Raw genomic sequence first — 10,537 nt, forward strand, 5'->3', positions numbered from 1 at the left:
GACCCATTTGAGATCTAGCGTGTTCATTCTATCTGTGCGAATTACAACATTATATCAGCAATACATGAAATCGACTCTGGATGTTCGGAACAGATAAATCTTCGGAAAATACAGAAAATAGCCCCTTGTTTGGTTATTTGAAAACAAAATTTTATTTATAGTAGTTCGACACAAAATTTATTTCCATCCTATAATTCAATGTCTTTTATTCACTTTGGGAATTTGAAACGTGCAAGGTCTGCTACATCTATTAGAAACATCCAATTTTCCTTTTGAACATTTGTAACCTTTCATTATGATACAGTTTGGACATTTAATATAGAGTATTTCTGATAGAAATTTAGCAGTAAAATGCTACTCATTCCATTTTCTATCCTTTTCTTTTTTGTTAAGTTTGTATTAGTAGCCTGGAATGGAAGGTATGACCTACGTCACCTACTGGATTTATTAGAATGTATTTTGGATCAGTACGTTCAATGAACACTATCGAATTTGCAACCAAATAAAGAGGAAACAAAGCATGTATGTTTAACTTTTGACATTATCCTAGATGTGTCTATGAGATCTACAGTTCTAATGGAAATTGAGTATGCTGTTCTTTTTTAAAGTGACTTAATGAATATTTCAAGGATCCTCTACAAATTCGAATAGTCCTGAAAAAAATATATAAAGAAACGTTACTTCTATATTATTGTTGGATTTCTGGAAACGGAACTTTATAACATCAGGTTCTTTTCTTACTACGTTTATATTCCACCTTTTTGCCTGTTCCCTCTTTCGTTTCACTTCTTCTCTTCCCTCCTCTCTCTCTTTCTCTCTCTGCCTGATTACTGAACCTCTGTGTAATAGACATCGATTTTTTTTCATTTTTCATTGTCTGTGTTTAAGTTTTCCCCTACATCAACTTATGAATCTTGTTTCGTCTCGGTTTTATTCTTTCATTTTATCGATACTAATACATGTTGTAACGTGCGTTTTATAAAAAGGATAAAGAATTGAAACAGTAATATCGCATCGTCACTGGTCAGGGTCACAATACGCCACCCCCAAAAATTAAAGTCGAGAGTAATCAGCATTAAATCATTTAAATAAGTATATAAGCATGTATAACTTTTAATATACGCTATTAATCTGCATAGAGGTTTTAAATTAGTTAATTTCAACTTCTCAGTTCCACGAACCAAAAATAGTAACGAGTGTTCAAATATCAATTATCAATTAGGTTGAATAACAAGTTTCTGAATTTAAAGTGAGATAATTATTATTTTCGAATAGAACAAGAAATCGGTACAACTTACAGGTAAATGTAACAAGTAAATAATGGTTCAAGTAATCAACTACCCCAAGAGCTCAAACTATAAATTCATGAAATTTCAAGAATTAATAATTATAACAATTTCTAATATTAATTTTAGGCTCATGAAATATCGAAATTTTGAAATATATATATTAAATTTTAAGACAAAAGCTGAATTTACCAGTTGAGTGTTAAGCAATTTAACCTTCAGGTTACAGTTGTCAAATTAATAGAATAACGGTCAATTACAGATTCTAAAGATATAATTAACTCCAAATAGCAAAATCATGGAACAAACTCACCCAATTTTTGATGTTTAACACTATGTTATTTCCAGAAATCACAATGTTTAATTATCAATGGATGAATATTATACACCATTTTTATAACTTTAACAACACTTGGTCAAAAGGTCCGACCAGTTTCAATTTTCCCCGAATTCTGACGTAAACCGTATCTATAGAATTTCACGTTCAAAACTCTCACTAGATGGCATAGTTACCAATATATCAGTGTTACCAATACTTCTACTTTAATAACATTTGTTTGACTTTTTTTTTTTTTTTAACATACAACAACATCGAGAGGCCCCCATAAAATAAAAGTTGTACTTTTATTTTATAAATTATTTTGATTATAGCAGTCTTGTGTCAATTTGGTTAGAATATCAACACCTACTCCACCACCAACTACTAATACCAGACTCATTCTCTCATGCACCACCAAATAAAAGTAAAATCTAAAAGCAAAAAAAAAAAATATTTTCCCCCAAAATCTCATTCAATTAGCATGCATCCATCTGACTCGCCCGACCTAGCATATCCCCGTATTAGTAATATAAGGTCATGAGTAAATAATCGAAAATAATTTATAATAACAATTCCAATAAGATCGAAATACTGATTTCCACAAATAATATTTCCAATTTTAAATAATTTCCATTAATAGGAGACCTTCAATATAATTATAATTATTAATTTCCTGAAGTAGTAACAGAATTTTATATTAGAAATGAAAACAATGACTTACATTACAGCAGCTCGGGTAGTTTCAGAACAACATCAAAATGAATTATTTTTACCAGGACAACAAAACTTGCGTACAGCAAACAGGTTACAATCCAAATTGAATACACGAAGTACAAAGTGAAAAGGACAGTCACACGACATTCATTCCAGGCCTGGAATACAAAAAATATATTAACATCACATTCATACAATATTTAAAATATATGCTGACCAAGTTGTTTATTTGTGTAATTCTATCTTTAATTTAATTTACTTAATTCAAGATTCTGACTAGAAATAGTTGATCCACAGAAATGAAATTACAGTTGGTTTGATCTTAATTATTAACAGATAATCTAGGTTCACGATAAATTTTTGTCATTGAAACGTGTACTTTTCTTACATCATTAGGATTCTCAATTGATCTAACTTGTAATGTATTTTTTGTTAGTAATCTCAAAATCTGGAATGGGCCAAGCCACCTAGGACATAACGATTTAGTCACCTTATCTGCTAGACTAGATTTAAATTGGGACTTTATTAAAACCTTATCATTAACTTGATATGTTACAGGAGATCTTATCCTGTCATATTCTCTCTTCTTACGGTGCCACGCTTTTTCCAAATTCTCTAAAGCTGTTACCCATAAATTTTTGTCCTTTTGTCTGATTTCATAGTTATCAATTTCCCATTTCACATCTAGGGGATCACATACATTATAATTATACACTAGCTCCATTGGTGAACATTTTGATTCAGTATGCTCCGCTGAGTTTATAGAAAATTCAATTTCATGGATACCCAGATCCCACTTAGTTTGTTTATTCCGGAAATAAATTTTCAGACAATCCTTCAAAACACGCAAATAACGCTCCGATGCGTTCGAAGCAGCGTGGTACGGAGATATACAAATATCCCTAATTCCTTGTCCGTACAGAAAATCTTTAAATAAAGATGAAACAAAGAGACTTGAATTATCATGGGAAACCGAATGGGGAAATCCGAATCGGCACATAATTTTATACAGCTTATCTCGTACAGTTTTAGCATTTAAAGTTCTAAAAGGCTCTAACCACATAAATTTAGTACAAGAATCAACAACAATGAGACAGTATTTGCCAGATTTTGATTCACATAGTGGCCCACATACATCAAAATACCATAGGGCGTTCGGAATTTTCTCATATTGAGAAATGAGTTGTCCCATAGGCTGTCTATTAGTACTTTTATTTATTTGGCATTCCTTGCACCTTGAAACATAATCCCTAATGTCCCTAATTATTCCATTCCACGTGTATCTTGCACATATTTTAGAGATACTTCTCTGCGTTCCAGCATGAGCACCCGGTAATATATTATTATGATAATAATCAATTATAGATGTTATCAAACTCTTAGGAATACAAATCTTAAAGGGATTTTTAATAGCTTTCGTCTTTTTACATAATATCCCTTTTACCAATTTATATCCATCTACGTTTACATTATTTTCTAATTGTTCAATTATTTTCATCAACTCTTCATCCCTTCTTTGGTGTGTAAACACAGCCTGAGACGCAAATGGCATTAACCACAAGTTAATTTTACACATATTTGTTACCTCATCTTTCCAAGTAGGTTCTAAATCAACTGACTCGAACATATGCGTGTCATGGACCCTGGAAATAAAATCTGAAGGCGTATTTAACACACTAGGTACATGTTTGACTTCAAAATCAAACCCTAACAGCCGATATAATAAGCTTCCATAGTTCTTTACTTTCTTTAAATTTCGTATGGCATATGCTAATCCTTGGTGATCAACTCGTACCTCGAATTTATTATGTAAATATGTTTTAAAACGTTCCATACATTCAACCAAGGCCATTAATTCCAATAAATATATAGGCTTATTTAAATCATAAGGACGAAGTTTTCGACTAAAATAAGCAATAGGCCGTAACACCCCATTACTATCATATTCTTCGAGACATCCCCCTAAGGATTTTGTTGATGCATCTGAACTAATTACAAACTTACCATTTAAATTAGGTAAACATAATACAATATGAGTCTCGAATAATTCTTTTAATTTATCAAGTGCCGCTTGCTGCTCAGGACCCCATACAAACTCAACTTTTGCTGACCTTAATCGGTTAATGGGTTCCAGAACTTCCTGAAAATGTGGAATAAATTTGGAATAATACTGTAAAAACGCTGTTAAAGCTAATAAACCTCTTCGATTTTTGGGAGGAGGCAAATTTTTAATAATTTCAAGTCTAGAGGGATCTAGATACAAATCATTTCCGTCAATAATATATCCAAGGTACGATACCTTAGTCTGAAATAAGGTTGACTTACTTAAAGATAACGTTATCCCTGCTTCTCTGAATTTCTGCAATACCAACTCTAATACACGCTTATGTTCATCTATAGTATCTTGAAAAATTATTATATCATCGAAGAACCATTCAATTCCTAAATGTTTTATTGGATACAATATTTCTGTCATAATTTTTGATAACATATGGGAACCTGCTGCCAAACCAAATGGCAAAACACGCCACTGAAACAGCCCCCTATGAGTCATGAAAGCAGTGTATTTGCTAGAATTTTCAGTGAGTGGAATTTGTAGATACGCCCTCCGGACATCAAGATTTGATCTTATTTTACCTTTAGATATCTCAGCCAATATATCCTCCATCCTAGGAGTATATTGAGGATTTAAATATAACCGGGAATTTAAATCCTGATAATTAACTATTAGTCTTTTGTCCCCCGATTTATTATTAACCAAAAAACTTGGAAAACACCATTCACTATCTGATTTTTCAATCACGCCCTCTTTTAACAATTCATCTAGAATAATATCCATATGCTTCTGATCTTGTTTACTTAATGGATACGCCTTTTTCCTAATTGGTGTTTCATTATCAACACGTATTTGATATTCTACACCTTTCACCTTCCCTATTTTCTTACAAAACACGTCAGAATAATTATTAACAAGTTCATCTACATACCCTTGCAATGTATTGTCTTGTTCCAATAATACTGGATCTACCATCAGAGGATTTGTACAGCTATTCTCCCCAAGACCGCTCTGCAGTAAAGAATTTGGTACTTTTCCTTCCGTACAGTTGGCAACTCTGCTACTCATTGGGCCACTCACATTGGATGTTGACTCTCCAACAAACCATCTGGACAAGGACCCCTTCGGAAATTGGCTGGAAAAACCAAAACAATCACCAGCATCATCGTTGTCTTTCCTTGGATAAGTAGGAGAAATTTCTGACCCCCAACCTCTCAATGAATCTACCGGCGAATAAGTTAAAGGCGCAAATTGTCCTTCTAATTTCAACCACAGTTTGTTAGCAACCAAATCCAAGTTTGCCTGAATTTGCTTAAGTTCCCTTATGCCCACAATAAAAACTGGACTCAAATTAGGCACAAGAAAAAACTTCAAATTATAGACCCTTCTACGGAAAGTTATAGGTAACACCACATATGAATTTAATGTCAAAGTTTTATTATCCACACCAACACCAGTAAAAGTTTCACTTTTCACAGTTATAGGTTTTGTTATCCATGAGTTCCAACGTTCAAATTGCTCTTTATTTACCATTGAAATAGTACTGCAGCTATCTAAACCACCGTAATATTTTTGTCCCATAACAAAAGCCTGAACAAAAACAGCAACGATATGTTTTTGACGTAAAGAGGTATCTGGATACTGTTTATTAATTTCAGAACTTGAAGGTTTCATAAATTCCTCAACACTTGAATCACACCGGGATTTCACCTTCGTGCGCCCCATACATATCATATTACGTTGTTTTTCCGTGTTATGCTCAGACATAAATTGCCCCTTTTTTGAAGTTTTTATTCTGGTTGAACAGTTTTTAGTAGAAGTTCCTTCCCCACGACCACTATTTATCGAACCAGTTTCACACATCAGATCAGTATTAGTAGGCTGGGATTGATACGAGGAATGCACATTACGAGTAGTGGAGCGATGCCGATCACTCACGCCCATGTTTGTTTTCACGCCAACTGTCCGCCTTACATTACAGTATTTGTAAGAATGCGCACCACCACAAACATAGCACTGTATCTGCTTCATTTCTTTAACACTTGAAGCGGATGTCAGTCCTTTATAAACCAACAAATCGTTTTTGTAAAGTTCATATTGATTTACTGCAATCAATAATGTATGCCAACTTTCCGGTTCTTTTTCACGAAATAAATCGTACCTAAGTTGCGGATTTAAACCATAATAAACTTGCCGAAGAATAGCTATATTATCTATTGCACAATTACCTTCCAGCAACTCATAACAAAGGCGTATTTCCCTAATATATTCAGAAGCACTTTCATTAGGATATTGTAGCCGATCAATAAACTTATTTCGTAATTCTCGTTTACCCAGCACCGAAACCATGTCATTAAGTATATGAACACAAATAACTAACCAATTGTTTGTAATTGAAAACTCGCTTATCAACTTCGAATGCAACTTACCCGAAGTCCGAGATAGAGCATAAAAATATAAGGCCTCGTCGGGATATAACTCAGTGGATTTAATATAATATATTGCCTTCAAAAATCTAAATAATTCTTCATAACGTGAACCATCACACTGTGGAATACTTTTTATTGCTTCTAAAAAGCTAACATTTGCAGCTGACTGAGTCACTTTTGAAAGACTTGTACGTAAAGTTAATCCAGCACAACCAGCTGGTGGAACAAAAGCACCTTTGCTTTCTTTTTCTTCGTGAGTATCGAGGAACGGGTTTGAGTAATCGCCCTGAACACCTGTTTGCACAGGTAACTGACCTTGACCAACCAAATGGTTATCAACGACACGTAATCTATTGGGATTATCAGTCAAGGACGAATGTCTTTCTCTTCGTATTTCTTGATACGAAGTCGAAGATAAAAATGGGTTTGTGCTATGTAAGGTAGCGTTTATGGATACATTTCCTCTATTTTCAAGAAATGATAAATCCCAATCAAGGGGATTATAAGGTTCCACTATCCCTCCATCGCCATTTGGGAAAGAATTTAAATGCAATTGCTGCCTAATCGGATAATCTCGGTTAACCTGCATTCTTACAATTTAGATAATATAATAAGTTATAAGATACAACTTATGCCAAATTGAATCGCTTTTGTTAATAATATTTCTAGTCAAAACTTATGTAACTAATATGGTGAGTCGTAGTTCCACACTGATACTCCCTACTTAGATTATCCTACCATTCACAATTTCAAACATATCAAATAACTACAACCATAGACAAAATTTTAATTTTCAACAAATGCAACTTTTTGGCAGGAGAGAATTCAGGGAAAATCATGTGTAACGTGCGTTTTATAAAAAGGATAAAGAATTGAAACAGTAATATCGCATCGTCACTGGTCAGGGTCACAATACGCCACCCCCAAAAATTAAAGTCGAGAGTAATCAGCATTAAATCATTTAAATAAGTATATAAGCATGTATAACTTTTAATATACGCTATTAATCTGCATAGAGGTTTTAAATTAGTTAATTTCAACTTCTCAGTTCCACGAACCAAAAATAGTAACGAGTGTTCAAATATCAATTATCAATTAGGTTGAATAACAAGTTTCTGAATTTAAAGTGAGATAATTATTATTTTCGAATAGAACAAGAAATCGGTACAACTTACAGGTAAATGTAACAAGTAAATAATGGTTCAAGTAATCAACTACCCCAAGAGCTCAAACTATAAATTCATGAAATTTCAAGAATTAATAATTATAACAATTTCTAATATTAATTTTAGGCTCATGAAATATCGAAATTTTGAAATATATATATTAAATTTTAAGACAAAAGCTGAATTTACCAGTTGAGTGTTAAGCAATTTAACCTTCAGGTTACAGTTGTCAAATTAATAGAATAACGGTCAATTACAGATTCTAAAGATATAATTAACTCCAAATAGCAAAATCATGGAACAAACTCACCCAATTTTTGATGTTTAACACTATGTTATTTCCAGAAATCACAATGTTTAATTATCAATGGATGAATATTATACACCATTTTTATAACTTTAACAACACTTGGTCAAAAGGTCCGACCAGTTTCAATTTTCCCCGAATTCTGACGTAAACCGTATCTATAGAATTTCACGTTCAAAACTCTCACTAGATGGCATAGTTACCAATATATCAGTGTTACCAATACTTCTACTTTAATAACATTTGTTTGACTTTTTTTTTTTTTTTAACATACAACAATGTGCAGTTTTAAATTAGAATTGCGCTCATGTTATTAGCTGATATTAGTATGGGAGAGAGACGGGATCTCCTTACGAGACACGATTATGGGATAAGAAGGTGTATATTGGGTGATCTGTCTGCACGGCTTAGCTATCGCATTTTTTAAGATGCGTAGTTACCACCCCCGCATTTGCCTGATGTGAATGAGGAAATTCCGGGAAAACCTCATTCAAGATGGCTGGCCTGAAAAAGCTTTTTACACTCTTTTGATCGAGTGCCACCACCGGGAATCGAACACGGGATCGCTCGCACCGAATACGAGAGGATTAGCGGCTACGCTACGCGGGTCCACAATAATAAATGGGTAACAGATTATTATCAAATAAAAATAACATCGTTTTGCTTTCCTTGTCTGTTATTTGAAGAGAAGAAAATTAGTAGTGGGCCTGAATTGTGTAATATACTTGGGACGCCTGATGAGAAAATCAAGAAGCATGAGGGCTGTTAGAAACGCATCAAACACTACGCTGAATTTAAGTAGTGTAAGCAGGAAGAAGCGCACCCACTTGGGAATCCAGCGGGTCCGGATTTTCCCTCAATACATCGTAATTAGACAAACGTTTGTACACTTTCATACTTAAACTATAATTGTTTAGTAGATAAATGACCAATGTAGCCTAAAAATTTTAATGTTACACTTCATCTACCCCATGTGCAAAGTGCCGCCAACTACCATCGGTCCGATGTCCCTTTTCGCGGATAGCCGCCGAAGTGAAGGAAAAATGAAGGAAGGAAATCCAACGAAGCGGCTGCCGTCGTCGTAAAGTTAGATGGTAGTTGTCGTTTTTCCGCCAGGTGGTGTTATACAGATTTTTTGACGAATGAACGCTGAATGATTGTAAGAACTCGGTAACGTCCGCTGAGCTAGGATATAAGACTAACAGGTGGCAGCAGTTATGTAACTACTCATGTAACTATTGTCAGACAGTTCTTAGGCTTACAAAACTATATTCGTGATTGATTACAGCACAACATGTTATGTTATTTGTTACTTGGCAAAAATGTCAAACAAACTGTTGAGTTATTTCTGATATGCTTGGAAGGCGATATCTTTGGTGTTAATCATAAGTTAGAAAACAATAATCATTTAACTTAGGAAATCACTTTTGGAGATATTCTCGCATCATCGAACCTAACCTAACTTCTCTTGTAGATAGTTACTGTACTAAGCTGTGATCAAGTATTGCAAACGTACTTGTGAGAAAAGTACAGATACACTACTTAGAAGGCTGACAGAAGATCTTCATCTTCTGGAGGGTTTCACCTTAAATTTTTGAAGGTCATTGTTGTTTCCACACTTGACCAACTGTTTCGTTGCTTTGTTTTGGCTATACCACTTATCGGATCGGATCGGAGTTCTTTTCACCCGTATAAATATATCTTATGCGGTGCACATTCTTTGTTGCACCATGCATAAGCTACCAGCATTAATTCAAGGTCCTCCTTCTAAACCCGTGGCAGATGCCAAGCGAGATCCCCGAAGTAATCGGCGTATCCGCCAGTTATCGGAGGGTAGTCTAGAGTCTGTTGAGAAGAGATACCGCTCTCGTTCTCCTACCTTTCTCAAAGGTCCGGAAGATCCAGAACCGATGCAGACCACCGCATCAAATTCTACCACGTCCACTGTTGCTATGCAACAGTCATATGCAGCCACCCTAGCTCGACCAAAACTATATTCATTTCTTCTGACCAATTTCGATCCCAAGTATAGTAACACTGGCCATATCTTTAACCAAATCATCAAATACCTACCACGAGCGAGTATTCACCAGATTGTCTTCACCAGAGGTGGTGTTATCATAAAGTCCGAAGATGAAAATTTTGGTACAACGCTTCGTAATAAGGCGAGTTACGAAATTTTCGGTAAATCTGCACAATTATCGAAGCTTCCAGATAAAATCAAGCAAAATCCTCCACCTCCCAGAACACCCATGATGTC

The 10,537-nt window shown here is 34.5% G+C and overlaps 1 protein-coding gene across 1 annotated transcript; it reads right to left on the minus strand.

Moving 5' to 3' along the window:
* Positions 1–1,420: 1,420 nt before the first annotated feature.
* On the minus strand, positions 1,421–7,393 carry LOC145679424 (uncharacterized). Its single transcript, XM_081750008.1, has 2 exons — positions 5,307–7,393; positions 1,421–2,477 (listed from the first exon to the last, which is right to left on the minus strand). The coding sequence occupies exons 1-2, from the start codon at positions 7,391–7,393 to the stop codon at positions 2,456–2,458; spliced, it is 2,109 nt and encodes a 702-aa protein (XP_081606134.1). The 3' UTR covers positions 1,421–2,455.
* Between the last annotated feature and the right edge of the window lie 3,144 nt (positions 7,394–10,537).

Source organism: Thermobia domestica, chromosome 1 (assembly GCF_964235325.1).
Source record: "Thermobia domestica chromosome 1, izTheDome1.hap1.1, whole genome shotgun sequence".
NCBI lineage: Eukaryota > Metazoa > Arthropoda > Insecta > Zygentoma > Lepismatidae > Thermobia > Thermobia domestica.